This window comes from Sus scrofa, chromosome 1 (assembly GCF_000003025.6).
Source record: "Sus scrofa isolate TJ Tabasco breed Duroc chromosome 1, Sscrofa11.1, whole genome shotgun sequence".
Taxonomy (NCBI): Eukaryota; Metazoa; Chordata; class Mammalia; order Artiodactyla; family Suidae; genus Sus; species Sus scrofa.
The window spans coordinates 81,742,917-81,764,990 of record NC_010443.5 but is presented as its reverse complement, the minus strand read 5'-3'; the positions used below and the strand labels follow the sequence as shown (position 1 = coordinate 81,764,990).

The 22,074-nt window shown below is 42.3% G+C and overlaps 1 protein-coding gene across 1 annotated transcript in view; it reads right to left on the bottom strand.

The window, feature by feature from the left end:
- Nucleotides 1-19,073, bottom strand: part of NT5DC1 (5'-nucleotidase domain containing 1) — a 134,774-nt gene extending 115,701 nt beyond the window's left edge. The window contains exons 1-6 of the mRNA XM_001928200.4: nucleotides 18,797-19,073; nucleotides 11,541-11,632; nucleotides 9,801-9,872; nucleotides 7,568-7,674; nucleotides 1,666-1,745; nucleotides 182-266 (exon numbers count right to left, since the gene is read on the bottom strand). Coding sequence (XP_001928235.1) covers nucleotides 182-266; nucleotides 1,666-1,745; nucleotides 7,568-7,674; nucleotides 9,801-9,872; nucleotides 11,541-11,632; nucleotides 18,797-18,889 — 529 coding nt within the window. The 5' untranslated portion in view covers nucleotides 18,890-19,073. The remainder of the gene's footprint in view (nucleotides 1-181; nucleotides 267-1,665; nucleotides 1,746-7,567; nucleotides 7,675-9,800; nucleotides 9,873-11,540; nucleotides 11,633-18,796) is intronic.

Here is a 22,074-nt window from a genome sequence, read left to right as displayed (position 1 = left end):
GCCATGAAACAGACATGAATAAAAGAACCTCTTAAAACAGAACCAGTATCAACTTTATATAGCAATATTTAAGGTTAAATTAAATCCTAATGAAGGAACATAGAAAAATAGGTTAACTTTTAAGTAGTTCATCAGACACAGCATTTCACAAACATCTCAAGTCTCTCTTCACATTACTCACCCTTAAAAGCTGACATTTTATAGTTATGTTGTATACCAGCAACTATATCCTTCCAAAAATCAAATGGTTTTTGACCACTGTTTTGCTAAAGAAAAAAAAAAAATCCAAATGTCACATATGTAACAATTCTGGTTTTAAGCATAGTAGAAAACACTTGGCCAACAAACATAATATTACTGATAGGGATTCATGTTTTAGAAAACATAACAGATTAATAAACTTCTCTTTCTTCTAAATGTGATTTTGGAAAGAGAAATCTTCCATGTAAATCACTGCTACAGAAGGATATATGAGACTGAATATTAATATAACTCATATAACTCAGATAAAACAAAAAAGTCTACTCATTAAGTCTAGCCATTACAGAATATTTTTAATGCATGAGCAAATCTACAATGTTATGGCTTCTGAGATAACCAGGTCACCTCATGTACCTTGGCATCAAAGGGGCTAAGAGACAAAAGTCTTAAAACCTCAAAAGCTGGTTACTTTGGAATTCTGTGCACATTCACCTGAATTTCAATATAGAAGAGCAGCAAGTCTCTACAGGAGAAACGAAGGAGGCTGCTAATCCAAAATTTCAATCATTTTTACTGAGAATTTTTTTTAAAACCAGAAAGTCAGTACACATGAAAATATACAACGTTATAACCCTGTGCTTCCTTGAAAACATTAACCAGTGTCCTTCTATCTAAACGAGATCAACCACATAGATATTTATATCTAATTATACAAAGTTCAAAATATTTATAAAGACTGGTGCATCTGTTTACAGCCACTATAAAATGAGAAAGTGACTCTATTGCATAATAACAACTTCCACAAACCAGAACTATTTTCAACAGAAAGTTTCACAAACACATGACTGTAATTCTGACTCAAAAATAAGCCATTATGTAGGTTCCATTAGAAACATTATCATCGTGTTTTTCGAAGACAATGTATGCAAAAGGAAAGTGATTCTGGCATAAAACCAGTTTATGTTATAGTCTTAAGCTCTAAGCATAAACTGATAGAACTAGAGATCTGTTTAATCCTGATATACAGGACAAAAAAGTCTACATGAATTAAATTAAACTATGCCCCAAATGATGAGTTTTCAAATTTCATTTCATTTTTTTGGTCTTATATTTAGAATGCTTAAAAAGACACATAGAATTTCCTCAAATTTCATTATTTTTTATAATTCAGCTAATGAAACCAAGAAAATATTTTTTCCCTATGCAAGTTTGGTATTTTCTTTTTCCCAGACTTTTGCACCCCCTACTGGAAAACAGGTTTATTATCCATGGAGGAAAAAATGGTCACGTTTTAATTTTCCAAAAACATCTTGACTAAAATTCTCTATGTATTTCCTTCTTGGTCACCTCTGAAACCACAAAGAGGAGATTGAGTAAAATCTCAAATCAAAAGACATATATAATTAAGTCCTCTGGTTTATGGCTAAATGCATATCAGTTTCTAAAAAATGAGTCCCTACTCACCTTTGTTAAGGAGTCCACCACTCTGGCACATAGAAGAGCTCCGGGCAGGTCAAAGTAGTTATCATAAAAATAGTATTTTCCTGAAAAGAACAAAAATTTAAACTGAAAACAAATTAATGCCTCGTTTATATGACATATACAGAAACTTGGCTGAAGAGACACTAGATTTTGGCTTAGTTACTGAAAGGGGCTTCTATTTCAATTCAGAATGGTTCCACTACAGTAGATCACCGTCTTTGAAAGGTGTGAGCTACAAGGGTACTACAGGAAAGTTAAAATATGATATCCATAAGTTAAGCATTTTATTAAAAATATTTATTTTTTAAAATGTAAAAACTAGACTATTATATCTTACAAATAAAATGGATTATGAGAAAGCCACAATTTATATTACCAATGTCACTGAATTTTTTTCTTTTCTTTTTACAGCCACACCTGAGGCATATGGAAGTTCTCAGGCTAGGGGTCGAATTGGAGCTGCAGCTGCAGGCCTACACCACAGCCATGGCAACACCAGATCTGAGCCATGTCTGCAACCTACATGGAAGCCTGCAGCAACACCAGATCCTTAACCCACTGAGCCAGGCCAGGGATTGAACCCACATCCTCCCAGAGATGTCAAGTCCTTAACCTGCTAAGCTACAGCAGGAATTCCCCAACGTCAATGACTCTTAAACCCATCGATTTAACACTGGAATGAGGAAGTATCAGAAATAAATTAGGAGAAAACTCTGCAGGGGCCAGATGTCTATCCCTTTTAATGTTATTTAATGCCCTCCAATGTCTTCATGTCAAATTATGAAGAATGTAGTAAGAAATAAATTCGGAGCTCTATTAATTCACAAAATGGTGGCTAGGATTGCATGTCAGTTAAAAATATTTTGGTTGGCAATAGTGTTCCTGTTTTTTACTCTTCACAGCTGAAACTGTTGGGGGGGCATCTTAGACTATTTTCATTCCAAAGAAAGGTTAGGATGTCCTGTCAGTGTGAAGAATCAGGAATTTGGAAGAGAGAAACCGCCCCATGCACACTTCAGCCTACCCTCTATGCTGGAAGACCACACGATAGTCCAGGGCTCTCTGGGGACCCAGGACAGTGGGCACAGCTTCCAAGGCTCACTAACTTGCTCTGTATCTAATCTCTTGGCTTGTGACACCAGAGTGACCCACCTGGACCAGACGGCCAGCTATCCTGGGCACTGTGGGAGCAGGAAGTACGTCATCCTTGTCCCCTTGCTTTCCCCTCCCCCTACCCTCCCTTTGTGAGCATTAATAGATGAAATTCAGTTTATGAGTCAAAATATGGATTATGAGCCTTGGTTGGGGGTCTATTCAAATTTCTCAGGGGTTTGAGGAGAAGGACGCATTGACTTCCAACCTCAAGGCAAGGGGCTGATGTCATTCGACTGTCAAACACGGGCTGAATGACCACTCTGTGGACGCAGCCAGGCTTGTTCAGCCTTGACACGTTCAACAGGCCCAGGCTGCTCTCAGTCCCTCTGCCAACACCAAAACAAAGACTGTGCTCATGAAAGCTTCAACCCTCCACCTCCTTCCAGGGTAGACAGCTCACTGCGAATGAGATGATTAGTGAGCTCCATTCAAAAGAACGAGCTTCTGATTCAAGACCAAGTCCTATAATCATTAAGCTTTACACACAGAAAAACCGTTCCCCCAAACTCACTGCCAACACCCCACCCCTGCAAACCACGTACTCTAAGTGATGAGGAAACAAAGGCATGTGAACGACTGAGGGGAAGAGAACAATTCGTGTTAGTGTAAGTTCTCTCCTCTGCTGCAGTGGTATCACCTCCACTTAAAATGAGGAAACATGCAAAGAGTGGTTTAGTAATTGACCCAGCAAAAAACTGTTACTTTACTCGGCAAGTAACAGGGTCACAATGATCCCAAGCTGTCTGGCTCCAAGCCCCTTGTGCTTTCCACTGGACCAAGCTGTTTCTGCCCATCCACCAGTGTGGGGAGAAAACAAATCAAAAGGACCTGCTCTCTGGAAAGAGGCTGGTAAGAAAAAACCATACTCATGCCAGGGCAACGAACTGAAAAGCAACTATCAAATAAACTGTCATTAAAATGTTTGCATCCATCAATGCTTCAGATTCCCTAAGTGCACTGGTAGGGAATTCTACTTTACAACTCTATACTCAACTCTGAGGATGAACATACAGGAGAAAGCAGCATGTAAAAAAATCCACTGGCGTTCCTGAAAATCCAGGCCTCATTTGGCAATATTTTAAACCTGCACAGCCTCAGGGTAACTGTACTTCTAGGAATTCACTTTGGATATATTGACAAAAGGGCAAAATATACATGTATGAAAACATCACTGCAGGCTTGTAAGAGTCAAACACCAGACAACATACATGTCCGATGTGAGGGCATTGATGAAATAAATGATGCAGACATAGAACGTCAGAGCATGCCTTCATTTAAGAGAATGTATAGAATGTACATCTGTGTGTGTGAGTGAATGTGACAGGATCTTTAAGATACAAATGAAAAAGAGCTAAGTACAGAAAAAGTACCATCTCTTTTGTAAACCTGAAAAAATAAGTTTTGGGGAGAAGGAATTTTGGGAGATAGGAGTTGGAGATAATTACTCTTCACGCTATTTCCTTCTACAATATTAAATTTCCCGATCATATGCTCACACTATTATTTTTTTAGTGTAAGCAAAGTTTAACTAGACTCATAGGCAATTTCTTCCTTCTTTATGCCTCTATATTAAAAAAAATTAAGTGTTATTTTCCAAAGGCATTAGCTTTCTTTATTTTGCAGAAAGAGTACGCTTCTATTATGTGTCACGGCCCAACCACTGGACACGTGGATGGGAAACACATCCCTAACCAGCCCATTTAGGAGTAAATCAACTCCAAGACCATCCTCAGAGCACTCCTGGGTAAATTATCAGAGGGAAACTACTGACAACGATAGGCAGCTTTTCTAGCGGGCAATGCAGTGAGTAAACACACAGGTCATGTTGGGTAAATGCTCTTCGTAGCTCAGAAATACATTACTTTTTAAAAAGATTCCCAATTTCTCGGAGTTCCCGTCATGGCGCAGTGGTTAACGAATCCGACTAGGAACCATGAAGTTGCGGGTTCAATCCCTGCCCTTGCTCAGTGGGTTAACGATCTGGCGTTGCTGTGAGCTGTGGTGTAGGTTGCAGACTCGGCTCGTCCCACATTGTTGTGGCTATGGCGTAGGCTGGCAGCTACAGCTCCAATTAGACCCCTAGCCTGGGAACCTCCATATGCCGCGGGAGCGGCCCAAGAAATGGCAAAAAGACAAAAAAAAAAAAAAAAAAAAAAAAAAAAATTCCCAATTTCTAAATGGATGATGAAATAAAACACCTGGCTGTGTGTCTAGCTTTTCTGAAAGAAGGGAGGAGCATACAGTTGACCACTGAACAATGCTGGGAGTTAGGGGCTCCGACCCTCCATGTAGTCCCAAATCCCTCTTTCTCCCCCATTCTGCATCCAGAGATGTGGATGGTGAGCACTGTAGTATTTACTCTGGGAAAAAATCCACATAGAAGTGGACTAGCAATTCAAACCCGTGTTATTCAAGGGTCACCTGGACTTGAAACTGCCTATCTCTAGACAGACACCAGAAGTTCCCTATTGCCTGAGGAAAAGGCAATCCACGCACTGAACTTCCACTACCTATTCTGAGTTGAGATGTATGAAAGCATTCTAGTCCTAAGCCTGAGATGAAATCTCAGTTTTTCCTAATCAACTAACTTTATCAAGGTAACTCATTTCTTGACATTTTTGTCTCATTACAAAAAAAAAAAAAAAAAAAAAAAAAAAAAAAAAAAGATACAAAAGAACTTACAAAACAGAAACAGACTCAAGGATTTTGAAGCCAAATTCATGGTTACCAAAGGGGAAATGTGGGGCAGGAGGGATAAATTAGGAGTTGGGATTGACACACACACACTAATATATATATGAAACAGGAGTTCCCGTTGTGATTCAGTGGTTAACGAACTTGACCAATATCCATGAGGATGTGGGTTTGATCCCTGGCCTCGCTCAATGGGGACATGGCATTGTGGTGAGCCGCAGTGTTGGTCTCAGACGTGGCTCAGATCCCACATTGCTGTAGCTGTGGTGTAGGCCAGAAGCTACAGTTCCAATTTTACCCCTAGCCTGGGAACTTCCATGTGCCGTGGGTGCAGCCCAAAGAAGACAAAAAAAAAAAAAAAAAAAAAAAAGAAAGAAAGAAAAAAAAGAAATAGGTAACAACGACGTACTGTTCAGCACAGGGTAATCTACTCAATACAGTGTAATAACCTATGTGGGAAAAGAATCTAAAGAGGAATGGATATATGTATATGTCTAACTCATTCACTTTGCTATACACCTAAAACTAATACAACTTTGTAAGTCAACTATAGCCTAACAAAATTTATTTTAAAAAAATGAGAACAAAATTTACTTTGGACTTTCAAGTTTTATGATACAATAGAATCCCCTTTTGTGTAACTCAGTTGGAATGAGACAATTTCTTGCAACAGAAACATCCCAATTGATATAAGTAATTTAAAAAAGAATATTATTAGAGTTCCTGTCGTGGCTCAGTGGTTAACGAACCCAACTAGGAACCATGAGGTTGCAGTTTTGATTCCTGGCCTTGCTCAGTGGATTGGGGATCCGGCGTTGCCGTGAGCTGTGGTATAGGTCACAGATGCTTTTCAGATCCCGCGTTGCTGTGGCTGTGGCATAGGCTGGCAGCCACAGCTTTGATTAGACCCCTATCTTAGGAACCGCCATATGCCGCAGGTGTGGCCCTAGAAAAAGACAAAAAGACCAAAAAAAGAGTATTATTACCATATATATAAATCATACTCTTTAGATTTTAGGGATACAAATAAAAAATATTTTAATTTCAAAAAGCTTTGAATATGCAAATTAAAGGTATAAAACAGACCACTGGGTGTGGGGACAAGACTCCCAAAAGATAGCAAATGTAACAAACAAAAACACAAAAGTAACAAGGACTACGGAGTTCCCATCATGGCTCAGTGGAAATGAATTTGACTAGCGTCCATGAGGACACAGGTCTGATCCCTGGCCCCACTCAGTGGGTTAATGATCTGGTGTTGCTGTGGTTGTGGTGTAGGTCAGTGGCTACAGCTCCAATTCGACCCTAGCCTGGGAACTTCTATATGGCTCGGGTACCGACCTAAAAAAAAAAAAAAGAAAAAAGAGAAGAAACAGTGATAAGGAATAGCTCCAACTTTTCAGTTACTACATTTTCTAAAGGAAAATAGGTGCATTTCAAAACTGTAGTGGGGGATACTTTCAATATGGTCTGTTCATAATACTGTTTTTATCCTTTATTAATTTATGCACATCACTATCTATAAATAATTTTTGAAAAACTTTTCATATTTACTCATGGTAATGCCCTTTAGAGAAGTGGGAAAAAAATGCGTAAAAATCTCTTGAAATAAAGAAAAAAAAATCGACAAAGTCCAAAGGTACTAGAACTGGTAGTAAAAAATTCTAGAAGAGAAGAAAGATGAGTAATATAAACGTGGGGAGACGTGGGGACAGAGATTTAAAAATGAGGATTGAGCATGTTACAAACTGATAAAAATATGGAATAAGGAATGTATTATTCCCAGTGCTAGTCTTCTTTACTCCAGAACAAGTGTAAGTCAAAGGAAAATCAACAAAACGTTAAATAAAGCAGAACCAATTGCAAAGAGAAAAATTTGTGGCACATGGGAAAAAATACACTCTATTCCTAGGAGACCACAGCTGCCCCGAGGGCATCCTGCCAGGCAGGGGGAGGGGGGCGGTCTTCTTCATGTGCTGATGTCACAGGTTCAGGGTCCGAAAAAAGTGGCGGCGCTGCCCACACAGGACGGTACCTGAGCGGCAGGCAGTGCCACTGTCCGACAGGAAGTGCTTCCACTCCTTCTGGCCGTACTCCTCCTCCAGTGCCTCTGGGGTGAGCATCTTGGTGCCATGGCTTGCCCTAGATGTGGAGAGATAAAGCACATTGCTCGATAGTGGCTTCCTTGAATATCTCCTCCTCCAGTTCTCCTATCAATTCACCCTAAAACCTTTAAAGTTTTTTTTAATGTTTTCAACTGGATGACCTCTCCATTTAGAATTCAATAAGGCACTTCTCTTGCCAGCTGTAGCTCTTCTGTCCATTTCACCCATCAACCAGCAGGTGATCAGGAGCAGCTCACCACTGATGTCAACGCTGCGGTGGCTGCTCCAGACGGATAAACTATAAACACAAACTATAAACTACAGCTTCTCTAGGAGAAACAGGACGCACGACTCTTGCCTGGGAAGTTGTCAATTAACTAGGTGGATAAGATTAGCCTAACTGGAATAATGAGAAAACAACTGCACAGACTGGGTGGGAAGCTGGTTTGGTGCAGAAGAGAAAGAGCTGCAGTCCTGCAGGAGCTGGAGGTGCCTGGAGCCCAGGGCCATGGCTCTGAGCACAGGAGACTGCAAAGACAGACCAGGGAGCAACGTGCCAGTCAAGGGCAAAGCACAGCTGAAAACACAATGGGAAACAGCAAGACAAATGTGGCAAAACTTGGAACAGCAGGACAAGAAACTCATTATTTTTTGGGCTCAAAATACTGCTTTTGCATCAGTTGGGCCTGGTTAAGAGAATCTTACTCTGTAGAAAAAACAGTTGGTATTTTATGCCATTTACTATGAGAAATTATAATGCTAGGGAATATCATTATTCTTCTCTTGTGTTATACTGTGGTAACAAAGCAAAATGAAGGAAGAGGAAACAAAATAAGAGGGACAAATGGAGGAAACTCACAAATGGGTCCTTTTTATAAAGAGGCTAGCATTTAAAAAAAGCTGAATGGAAAGCTGGGGAAATCTGCAGTGGGAAATATGATCAGACAAAGAATCTACTATATTGTTTGAAAGCAGGCTTCAAGGACATAAGCTTGTAAATTCTGGAGAAGCTGCAGGTTAACCACAACTCCAGTGGAGAGGGTCAAAGCTTGGGACAGACAAAGACAACATTGAAACAAAGAAGCCAAACTATGAAAAGCTTTCTATTCTTTTAACCATGGTTGAAATAGCCAAGTATACTGTGTGTAAGAATCTGAAAAGTAGCATTAAAGGTCATGGTCAAAGCCACATTGTGTGTGTGTCTGTGTACATATATACACACATACAAATGAATACACACACACACACACACACACACACACACACACACACACTATCTCTAGTTGCCTGAGGTGAAAACATGCAAAAGAATTACAAAACAATTAGAAGCAGAACCACACCTGCCCTAGCTAGGGGCCTGTCTGGAGGAGAGTGTGAGTTTGTACTCTGCAAAAAGAATGATGTGCCAAAGGGACAGTATATACCAAAGAACCTGTGCTGAGCATCCTCACCTTGACCTCCAATCCTGTCAGCATAAATAATAAATTGCACAGCCCCATGACTGCAAGGCTGCCATGTTAACTTGGCTGTACTGTCAGTATTGGATGAAAAATATATGCTCACTCTGTGGTACCCTCTGTAAGACTCAGAGCAGCGCTACCAGCTGCTTCTCAATTGCTGGCCTTACTCTTAACACTCAAAGCATTGGACCCACCCTGAAAGGAGGCAGGAAAGGGAGTCAGTCAGCACTAAGGGCAGGAGGGAGGAGACACTGATGAAGGTTGGAGCAATTTAGAAACACTTTCGGAAGGAGGTGAGACAAAACGTGGGTCCTATAGAATGGGGGCCAATTTGGATAAATGGAGGGAGAAACAGAGGTTTGCATAGACCTCCAACCTCTACCCAACATCCAGTCTCTCCTCTTTCCTTAATAAAAAGTTTATATTTTATTCCAGGTTAACACAACATAATTCCCAAGATCTCCTGCAGGAGTGATCAACAAGAGAAAGCAAGTCACTCAGGTTTCTCTGTTTCCTGCAAATATTTCTAATGAGCGAAACTTAAAGAACTAGATCTTTCAATCGAATGCTCCCAGATTTATATTTAAATGGCTCAAATGATTTATACAAAGACACAGCACCCAGATAATCTGACACCTGACTGACTCAAGTAATAATCTTGTTTAACCCATACGAAAAGAATCAGAACATGACTAGTTATTACCTGAGCACGGTGCCATTATCTGCAAGTTTAATGAAGTTCCCATCTTCCAGATCCAATGCCAGGCCCTTGCAACTGAAATAGAAAAGTCTGATTGCCAATGGATTCACCTATTTACCGAAGTCAAGAAACAATAACCTATATTTTCAAAAAGTCACAATGCTAAAAGGGATTCTCCCACCCAGGTGAATGATATGTTAATCAAACAAGTGAGACTATCCAAGAATTCTAAAATTAAACATTTTCTGCAGAACCAAGTATATAAGGAAAACTGTCAGGTGGGCAAACCAAGGACAACACATGAAGTACCTAAAATCTTTGCACTTTCAGAAGGAATAAAACTCACAGAAAACAAAAAAGAACATCATTGCATGTCTGTTAAAATGTACAAATGTTTTCCATTAAATGAAACACACACACACATGCATTCATAGTCTACAAGTTAAGATCTTAGCCAGAATCTTTTCTGTACTTTGTAGAATCTGCCTCAGTTTAGGTCAGGTAATAAGAACTAGCCCTCTGGATTAGGCATCTTATTGAAAACTGCTAACAGAAAGGTGAACACTAAGTTTTAGGTTCTTGATTGTAAAAGACTTATGGGATTTGGGGAGATAAGTGGATACAGAATCATTATTATGAATAATAAAAGCAAGAAGGTGTAACAGCGACCAAAGACCAAGAGGATTAAAAGGGGGGGGGGGCATTTTAGAAGCATTATTTACTTTGATCCACAGTAAAATATCCAGAATCATCGGTTTCATATAGTAAAAGGTTTCTGTTTCTTCCTTTCCTGAAATGGATAAATCAAAAAGGACTAACCAAACATTGAGAGAATGTATAATAAATGTAACACTATCGCTTTTGGATGATTTCTGTATGTATTTTTCATGTTTTAGGACTACTATTAATTTTCAACTGAACATTTTCAAGTGGTTTAACAGGACAGTTGTTTGTTTTTGTTTAAATAAGGAAGAAAGACAAAGGAAGTCTTGGCAAGTTGAGACTCCTAAGCCAGGAGATGAGTGAGCAGAGCGTCTGATACAGGAATATCTTATCCAAATTCCAGAAAAACAAATGTCCTAACTTACACTTACTCAAAATATGCTTTCCTCCTCTTTTCCTATAGTTCTATATTTGAGAGGCAATAAAAGAAAATCTTTTATAAAAGATGTCAATTTTATTTATTTTATTTTATTTATTTATTTGTCTTTTTAGGGCTGCACCAGCAGCCTATGGAGGTTTCCAGGCTAAGGGTCTAACTGGAGCTACAGCTGCTGGCCTACGCCACAGCCACAGCAATGCCAGATCTGAGCTGCGTCTGCGACCTACACCACAGCTCACAGCAACGCTGAGCGAGGCCAGGGATCAAACCTGCAAGCTCATAGTTTCCTAGTTGGATTCATTTCTGCTGCGCTACAGCGGGAACTCCAAAGATGTCAATTTTAGAGACAGTTCTTTATAACGTCTGAAACTCAATAATGGCAGACTTAAACCATGGAAAAACACCCAAATTAGTCACTTATGCTCTTAGCTTTATTTTCATATTTAATTAAGCAAGTCTAAGCTTCAAGTAGAAAGGACTTCAACTCATCAAACATGAAAGTTTTATACAGAAGGCATTTTGTCCTTTGATGCAATTTCACATTTCACTTTCTGCTTCCATAGAAGAGGGAGCATTAAAATTTTATGCATGACAATTTAAAATCAGGGGGAATATGCAGACCTTAAAAAAAAAGTGCTTACCAGAAATCCCAGTCCTCTGGAGTCACAGTGAGCAATTCCTTGTCATATCCTTTCTCCCTGACCAGAAACTGAGCAAAGCTGTTATAAATGAGCTGTAAAAAAGGGAAGGAAAAAAGAGAGATTAAATATAAAAACCACTATTCATTTTTAACTTCACAGACTTGAATACCTAATGGAATCATTCACGAGACAGCTGGGAGGGAATCTGTAATCTCAGTAACTGTGAAGCTCTGCAGACTAACACACTTTCACAAGCAATTTGTCTACCTTTGTGAGCCTTAGGTAGCTGCTAAGTCTTTTTTATACCACCAGTCTAGAATTATACAACCAAGGACAATTATTAATCTTTCTGCCAAAGTCTAATGGGTTGGAGATCATTAAGACTTGACAAATCTTTGTAAACTCTTTGCCAGAGGATAAACACAATGACCACTCTATCATTACATCCCTCCTCCGCCCATTCTTGCTAGCAAGGCCCCATCTCAGCTGATGATGTTAATTCATATACAGGGGAGGCCGCCCTGTCGGCCCAGCCCTTGTCACAAATCTAAACCTAAGTCATCATGTACTTATAGAAAGCCCCTAACAAGGGAACCTAACATACACCAATCACAACTCCCCACATCAGCTTTAGCTCACTTAACCTTACCCTGGAAAATAGGACCTACTGTCCTGTCAGAAAATCACCTCCCTCCTAGCCAATCATGCCCCATTTCCATTTGCCTCTTCTAACACTCTACAAACACAATCTTCACCAAATCCCTGGAGAAGAGCGCCTCACTGCATGTGGGGCCACTGTACTCCCCCCAATCCAAGGACTGTTTTTTTCGTTTTTGGTTTTTTTTTCTGAATAAAGGACACTGAAGTCCTTGCTGACTTGTTTTAGTTTTGTTATTTGACCCAGGGGAGTCTCAAAGAGAAATACACATGGGGACCAGCAGATGATCTATAGGAGGAATCATGGAGCCTCCATCAGATACAGGGAGTATCTTCTTTTCCTCCATGAGAAAAGCTGGGGCAGCTGGAAAGAGGAAGCCTCTGGAAGCAAACCAAAGATAAATGCTCTGCTGATTGTTGGTGGATCTTCTGATCCTCAACAACCACCAAATGCCAGGTTTTCGGAGACTGACCAGTGTCCCAAGAGCACACACGGAGCAGCCTGTCCCTTCTTCTAGAGATGCTAACTCATGCCAGGCTTTGGGAGCGTGGAATGGCACAAATTGGGAAGCGAGAATAGAAACAGCAAGAGGAATGAGAGAAGGCCTCCCTGGGGAGGTGATGTTCACAGTGACACCTGCAAGATGGGGCCAGTTAGCTGGGTGAATCCAGAGTGGAGAGGGCCACCCAAGTCCAGAGGGCACATGGCTGCGGCTGGGGGTGGGGTTATAAGTGTCACAAGATGAATGTGGAGAAGCAAAGGCTCCTTGTCAAAAGGAAAATATGTCAAACATGTTCTCTGTCACAGAGCTAATGAAAATGACGATACTGTGCCTCCAGACAATGCAATGTGCCCTTGACAAAGGTCAATGTGCCCTTGACAAAGGTTAACAGACTCACATTAAGTCAACACTGCGTGTTAAAAGCTTTCAACCTGGTGGTGAGTCAGAACCACAGGTGAACCATGGTTCTTAAAACCACCCAGAAATTCCAAGCCTACAGGACAGGGTGGGGCCCCACAGGATTCCCGAAACCCAGAGATGACTGAAAACTATTGACTTATATGTTATATGGATTTTCATTCAGTCATAAAAAGACCCAGTCAAAAATGTCTTGAGTCACCCTGAGGTACAAAGTACCACAGACAATAAAATAATAAAATACACACTGCATCCTGTCTGCAAGGAACCAGTGCCCTGGGATTAACAGATGTAAATCCCATGTGTAATACAAATCCCCAGGCACTTAGAGCGGTGTAGGCATGCAAGTAAATTGAATTTAAGTACTGCTATTATTATCAGTCATGTGCTGGTTTTGGGGAAAAAAAAGGGGGGGGGGAGCCTGACTTACAGCGTCTGCTTGTTTCTATGCTGTAAATACTCTGAGGGCCAATTTCAAACCATCAATAGTTACTGCACACCATTAGACTTGCCTCTGGTCAAGGCTCTTTATTGAACCTTGGACAACTGGAGCTCCTCACCCCTTGGCAATACCGATTAACATAAGGGCACATGATTCCAGTGAGTCACATTCCTTCCCAAGACGAAAGAAGTTCTTGCCAGTAGGGCTGCCAACAAAGGCGTCCACAGCTACGCCCCTTACCTCTCAGAGGAGTTGGTTATGTAACAGGAGCAACTGGGGTCAATGTGATAGAAATGGAGTAGGATAGTTACACAGGTAGTTGTAGAAGTCCCATAGGAGACCACAGATAGAGAAGGAAATCTAGGGAACTTTGGGAGACCACTATAAGTTAATAATCACTCAAGAAAGCCATCAGAATGAAGCAGGATTGCTTAACTATAAAACCACAAATAAAAGTATGAGATATGCCTCAGGTCATTAAGTGAAAGATAAAACATGGCCTACATTCAAATTGAGCAAGATAAGGATCCTTAGGACCAAGGGCAGGAGTTTAAGGGAAAGATGACCTTCCAAGGTAGAAAACCCTCATTATACAGAAACCTGAGATGATTCAACATATTTTAGTGCATGTTGCTGCTCTTCTGCAATTTGAACAAGCACCATGACAGTCCTAGTTTGACCTCATAGGGTCAAATATTCTTACCAGTTACAAAGGAGGAGCTAATGTTGTAAGTCTGCTGTCTACTGGAAAGGAAGAGGCAGTCTTTTCCTGCTCCCCATCTAATTCTCTGGGCAGAGCCTCCTCACCTGCTTGCCTGCATCTCTCACAAATGTCTTATCTTAATAAGTCTATTTCTTGCCTATCACTTGGTCTCTCACTGAATTTCTTCTGTGCTGAGGCACAAAGAACCTGAATGTCAGTATGTTCAGACACTGGGTGAGTAATTCTAAATTAAAAAACGGGTTCAAGTCCCAACCTAGCTTTTGGCTGGTTCGAGTCCCGGCACACAGGTTCAAATCCCAATCTGGGTTTAGGCTGGGTTCAAGTCTCGGCACATGGGTTCAAGTCCCAATCTGGGTTTTGCTGGATTCAAATCATAAGTGTTGTCAGTTTCAAATGTATAAGAGAACAGCAGTGCTGAGAAAAGTGGGAAGTCTGTGACTTTGAAAGCTCTATTCTAGTCCCAAGACCTGGGTTCTTGGAGTTCTTCCTAAAATGATACTGAGTCACCCCAGAAGTCTTCATAGCACAGGGCCTCTACCACCAGCCTCCTTCCTCTCCTGGCCTTAGCTGCAACTTACCCTCTCAACAGTCTCACCCAACTCATAAACATGCACTTTCCATATTGGCTGCAAATTGGTGCCCTGCAGCCCACAAATTATATTTGGTTCCCACCTAGAACTGCCAGACAGAATAGGAAACACCTAGTGCAATCAGATTTTCAGCTAAACAACAGATAGTTTTTTAATACAAGCATATCCCACACAATAGCTGAAACTCACATATGCCAAAAATGTTTTTGTTACTTGAAATTCAAATCAAACTGGTGTCCTGTATTTTCCTTCGCTAAATCTGGCCACCCTACAATCCCACTGTGTTTGAAAATGAGCAGGCATTGAGAAATGAGAGACTTCACACACAAGCTTAGATTTCTGACCAATCTTGGAAGAATTAGTTCTGGCAAGACCAAGCCTCTTTCCTCCTGGGCATGTAGGCAGGAATCTGGCTGCGCCTGAGGACAGGGCGTGTGCACTATCTCCTGGCTGCCCCAGGCCTTACTCTCACAGCCACACAGATAGGTTAAGGACCTGGCTTCAGACACTTCGGAGTCTGTGAACCCAGGACGGCACTGGTGATGCCTTTGAGACTGACATGAGAGGCACTCACAGCTATCCATATGCAGCCAATGCCAATGCTGTCTCCAGTATCTTCCCCTGCAGCTCCCCACCTCCTGCAGATCCAGGCACTGTTGCTCGCCTCTAAGTCCTTGCCCTGGCCATACTTCCTCTGCCCCAAATGCTCCTCTCTGCCTCCTCACCTGCCATCTGTCGCTCCTGTGCTGGGATCCAGCTCAAGCATCACTCACTCCAAGGCCTCTCCTCTGGGCTCTGAAGGGCACATAAAGCATGGCTGCGGGCAGCAGAAACCTGCCCCCCAGACTCCCTTTCTGGGTGGCCCTCAATAAGCAAGTTACCATTTTTGTGACTCAGTGTCTGTAATCTCTCAATGATGATAATAACATCTACCTCACGGGGCTGCTGTAGGATCAAACCAGTTTATATAAGCAGAATGCTTATTAGGATAGTGGCTGTAAGTGCCATATTCATTTATTAAAATACCTATTTGGAATTCCTGTCATGGCGCAGTGGAAATGAATCCTACTAGGAACCATGAGGTTGCAGGTTTGATCCCTGGCCTCACTCAGTGGGTTAAGGATCGGCGTTGCCATAAGCTGTGGTGTAGGTCGCAGAGGAGGCTAGGATCCTGCATTGCTGTGGCTCTTGTATAGGCTGGCAGCTGTAGCTCTGATAGGACCAGCCGGGAATCTCCATATGACATGGGTGTGCCTAAAAAAAGGCAAAACAAAACAAAACAAACACCCTATTTGTTCGCTCGTTCCACAATTATTGACTGAACTCTGTATGTGCCAAGTGGTTGGCCTGGCACACAGAACACTAAATATAACAGCCTCAGGTGCTTCTGTCAAGGGATCATGGCTCTGGACTCTAGGAAAAGATTTCAACAATTACACAGGACAGTTTAATGCAGTGTGGGAGTGGTACTCGCAATTAAGAGAAAAGTGGAGGTGGGATAGGGGCCGAAGGGTAAACGTGAGGGGCTGGGCTGCTTAGGATGAGACCTGCCAGATGATGAGTTTGTGTGCTGAAAAGAGGAGGGCTCCAGGCACAGGTAACAAACAGTCTGCAGCAAGGTCCAGGCAAAGCTGCTTTCACCATAGGGGACCCAAACTCACTTTTCAGCATCTCTACCCATGACAAGGCCATCTGAATACCTGTGTGTTCTCTGTTTCCCCAGCTCTACTATGTTACTCAGCACCCTACCGGTACGTAATAAGATTTTGGAACTGAAGAGGATCCAAAACACAATAGGTTACTATTTTCAACCTTTAAACATCACTTATATTTGAATCTTGTGGTAAAGAATTATTGTCTTTTGAGGATTTTGTATCCTGAAATTTTATGCTCACACATGCACAAAATTGGCTTTAACATGGCAGTGGTTTTAACAATATTTCCTTCAAGGAGTTCCCGTCGTGGCTCAGTGGTTAACGAATCCGACTAGGAACCATGAGGTTGCAGGTTCAATCCCTAGCCTTGCTCAGTGGGTTAAGGATCCGGCGTTGCCGTGAACTGTGGTGCAGGTTGCAGATGTGGCTCGGATCTTGTGTTGCTGTGGCGTCGGCCGGCAGTTACAACTCCGATTAGACCCCTAGCCTGGGAACCTCCATATGCCGTGGAAGCTGCCCCAGAAATGGCAAAAAAACAAAACAAACAAACAAACAAAACAATATTTCCTTCAAATGAAGGTGACTAGAGAGGGTGTGCAAGAGAACAATCAGGAGAAGATTTGAGAGGCAAAGGGAAGGAAAATATGAATCAAAGACAAAGAGGAAGTGGTAGCCAAATGATCAAGAAGTCTCCTTAACTCTCAACATGACTAAGGAAACACCTGTACAGTGGGAAAGAAAAGCACAGTAGCAGGAAGAGTACACCTTTTTTTTTTTTTTTTTTTAACAGCATCTGTGCACAGCAAACATGAGTAATTCAAACATTGTTCTGACCCTTGATGGGCACTTGAACTGCTAATTGGGGCAATGATCCCACATAATGAGCAGCAGCCCTGGCTGGTGTCTGTACCATGGTCAAGAGCTCTATCTATAAGTGATGAAGCTTGGAAATGGTTTGGGTGGTGACTATAAAGCAAACACGTGTATGTGTCACACACAGCTCTAAGCATTTATATATCCTTCACCCTTTTTTTTTTTTTTTTTTTTTCTTCCTCTTTTGGCTGCCCCACCTAATATGGAGTTCTCAGGCCAGGGACTAGATCCAAGCCACAGCAGCTGCAACCCATGAGGCAACACCGGATCCTCAATCCATTTTGCCACCACGGCCAGGGGTTGAACTTGCATCCCAGCACTCTAGAGATGGAAGATACCGCTGTGCCACAGTGGGGACTCTACCCTTTTCCCTTTTAATCCTTGCAACAACCTTTCTGGGTAAATCCAACTATCAGCCCCACTTTACAGATGGGGAAACTAACAGGCACAAGTTAAGTAACTAGCCCAAGGTCACGGAGTAGTAACAGAAGGCCTTTGCCTGAAAGGCACTTTGACCGCAGAGTCCTCCCTTTGACTACCATAACCAGCTTTTCTGACTTGGATACTTAGACCTTTGACTTAAAATATTTTTTTCTGTTATTTTTTCACAGTAAGTTTCCTTGCGAAACCAAAGGAATGGGAGAAGGAGAACAATTCATTTAAGGTCATAAGTGTAGAATCATACATCCTCCACTTCTCCCTTCCTCCTAAAGTGCACTGAGGACCCAGGCTGTTGTCAGGGACAGAACTCACTCAAGGTACATGGAGCACGCAGTAGGTGAGCAATATTTATTTCCTTCTCCTGGTAAAAGGCGAAATCAGAGCTAAGATCTTAAGAACTTGTCGGTTAGTCTTTCTTCCTATATACCACACAATCCTTCCCAGACTGCAGGGTTTAAAAACTGACAGGTGGTCGCATGGATGTGCAAAAGAAAAAAATACAGCCAAGGAAAATATATGTCGCTAACCAGGTGGCTGTATCGATGCTCTGCGGGTGGTCAGAATGATTAGCAGAGAAATTCCAAGGCCAGGGATCTGCAAAGGACACCCCCAGGTCCCCTAATCCCGCCCTTCCTCTGCCCCAGGAACCGCTTCCCCAGCCCGATCTTGCACGATTTAACCCTCTCCTTCGCCCCTTTTCTTCCCTACTCATCTCTCAAACTTGGCTATGGGCTGAGCTAAATAAGCGGGCGCCCCCAGGATCGGCAGGGACAGAGGGGATGCACATTTCCTCCCCGCCTCGCGGTGGGAGGCCGACTCCTGCGCAAAGGCGCGGCGGCTGCAGGGCCCCGGCGACGCTCGCCGCCGTCGCCGCCGCGGAAGCCGGGAGGAAACTCGAGCCCCAGCCGCCATGGAGGCTGCACGCCGTGCGCCCCGGCAGCCCGCGCCACTCACCCGAGCGCTCTCGGGCAGGTTGTAGCGACACAGAGTGTGGTCCAGGTCGAAGCCGACCACGTCGCAGGCGGCCAGGGAGAAGTGCTGAGCCATAGTGCGCGGGGTGCACCGGCAAGCGCCTACACGCGGGTACCCGGCGAGGAGTGCGCAGAGAGGACGCTGCGGGACGGCCCGGCACGACGCGGCGGGGCGGGACGGGGCGGGGCTGCGGCCGCCCCGTGGACGCGGCGCGGAGGCCTCTAGCTCTTCCCGCGCCCGCCAGCCCCGCCCCCGGCCACGCTTATGCCCGCCCCTCGCGGCCGGCCTGCCTGGCTCTCCGCCCGCAGCTTCGCAGCTGGGAGATCTGCTGGCACCCACATGCAGGCTCCTGCCGCACCGTTACCACCGTCACTCCCTCCGTGAAGGCCGAACGCAGGATGTGACCTGGAGCCGTGCCACTACTGCAGGATTTGGGGCGCAACTAAGACCCTGTTGGAAGGTAGCCTTAGCCACAAAATTAACCCGGGCTTCCCTTCGTTTTCCAGGCGCCTGGGAAACCAAGGGACTATCAAGTTACACCTGACCCTTTTATTCTTATATGCGAAATAATGTAAGATTATGGAGAAAATTTTATCCACTAATATCCCTCTGACCCAATTAGCCTATAATTTGGAAGATTTTTTTCCCCACGAGATCTCTAACTATGGATTAAATTTTTAAAAGTCTTATATTCCAGGAGTTCCCATCGTGGCACAGTGGTTTACGAATCCGACTAGGAACAATGAGGTTGCTGGTTCGTTCCATGGCCTTGCTCAGTGGGTTAAGGATCTGGCGTTGCCATGAGCTGTAGTGTAAGCCGCACATGTGGCTCGGATCCCGTGTTGCTGTGGCTCTGGCGTAGGCCGGTGGCTACAGCTCCGATTCGACCCCTAGCCTGGGAACCTCCATATGCCAAAGGAGTGGCCCTAGAAATGGAAAAAAGACAAATAAATAAATAAATAAAAATCTTATATTCCATAGTAAATAGTGGGAGGGCTTTCAACATTTCATCCCCTGGAGACGTTAGAAAATAAAGTTATTAGAAATCGTGAAGGACCATTTTGCAAAATGACAATGATTAAGGAAACCAATATTGGTTGTTATTTGATTATCCTATTTTTTTTAATTGTAATGAATGTTTCTATGAAAGGACGTTGGAAACTTCATAGAACATACCATAAAAGAGAGAATTTTATGCAAACAGAGGTTTTAAAATTTATAGAACACAGTGATTTGAGTGACAATGTTCTCAATTCTCTCAAGGACTGTATATAGCCAGTATCGTTTTGGATGTATAGGAGAAAAGTTAATTCATTACATACAATGGATGCTCAGAGCATTTATTTCTGAGAATCCCTGGATATGAAGGACTAAGACTTTGAGATCTTTAAAATCATTTAAGAGAGTCTCCTGGCTCAGCAGGCAGACATCATGTCCCCAAGGGTGTGAGTTCCATCCCTGGCCTTGCTCAGTGGGTTAAGGATCTGGAGTTGCCTCAAGCTGCTGCATAGGTCACAGATGCACCTCAAATCTGGTGTTGCTGTGGCTATGGTGTACTCCTGCAGCTGCAGCTCAGATTCAACCTCTAGCCTGGGAACTTCCATACGCCACAGGTGTGGCTATAAAAATAAATAAATACATACATACATAAATAAATAAAATCATTTAAAAGAGGATATACAAATTATTTACACAGGAAAATACAAATCTTGACATTAAAAAGAGATATAATATAAATGTATTATCTTTGTACTGCTTTGGTTTTAAATTTAAAGGAATAATTTGCCCAGTGGAAAAAAAATCAAGTCATAACATAATGAAAATAAAATTAAGAATTACTTTTAACCCTTGCAAATAGTAACCCTTATGAGCTAATATACCAAAGAAATAATTTAGTATAAGAAATAGTTCAGTCTCTTAGGACACTTATTATACCTAGTGGAACCATTTGAATCAATTGGTAATTTGTTCCGTTTTGACTCTTAAAAGCCCCAAGCAAATCTCTGGAATAGGAAAGAATCCTCCAGAAGGTTGAGCTATTCACTGATAAGAGCTCAACAACAACCATGTCTTGAATATCTGTAAATCAAAAAAGAAAAAGCTGGATTGTTACATACCTTGTGACTGTTTCCCTTTCACCCAGAGTCTGTTAGCTATAGAATTGACCTTAGCCTTCCTCTTTGGCCCCTGCAGCAGAATGCCTGCCAAGATCAAACTTCCAAGTAGACTGTACCTTGAAAGCCATAGATCTTCTTGGAGGATATCTTGTTTGATTATGGAACTGGGCACTTGAGGGACTTCCCTTAGTAATGTAAAGATTCAAGTGCACTCATTGCTAGAAGGAAGAGTACAAAAGGGTTGTTTTTTCATAACCTAAGATGCCCTGGGACTGGATTGGCCCTTAGACCTAGACATGCTTAGCAACAGTCATTTCTACTTGCTGAGCAATAATGTATAGCAACCTTTGTATGTCTTATATTCCTCATGCCCTTGTTCTAGAGAGTCTACAATGTTTACGCTTTGTAAGAGGACTTAGAAAATAATCTAATCCCATAGTTCGCATTGTGGCACAGCAGAAATGAATCTGACTAGTGTCCATGAGGATGCAGGTGCGATCCCTGGTCTTGCTCAGTGGGTCAGGGATCCGGCATTGCCATGAGCTGTGGAGTAGGTCACAGACGTGGCTCGGATCCCACATTGCTGTGGCTGTGGTGTAGGCTGGTAGCTGTAGCTCTGATTCATCTCCTAGCCTGGGAACTTCCATATGCCATGGGTGCAGCCCTAAAAAGTAAAAAAAAAGCAAAAAAAGAAAAAGAAAATAATCCAATTCCATCATCCTGAAAGATTTTACTCCTCCTAGAGCACCACTTATCTCTCCTGGCCAATAACTCAAATTTCAGTCTAAATCCTCTAAGAACATGTGGGATGGTTTCCCTTTTTTCCTCCACTCCCTACATAATCCTAAACTTAAATACAAATATTCACTTTGTTTCATAGGTTTATTTTCAAATGAAGATAGTTCCTTTTTTTCTGTACATATTTTTTTTTTGTCAACTGTGGTAAAATACTACAGCTCTTCTGTTATCAACTAAAAGCTCAATGTTCTACTCAGATTTCAATTAATTTCTATTTTTTTGCTTGATGTATTAAATATGGCAGTGTTAGGGACTGCATAGTGTCCCCCTTCCATATGCTGAAGGCTTAAGTCCAATGCGACTATATTTGGGTATAGGGACTTCTAGGAGGTAAGTATGGTTAAA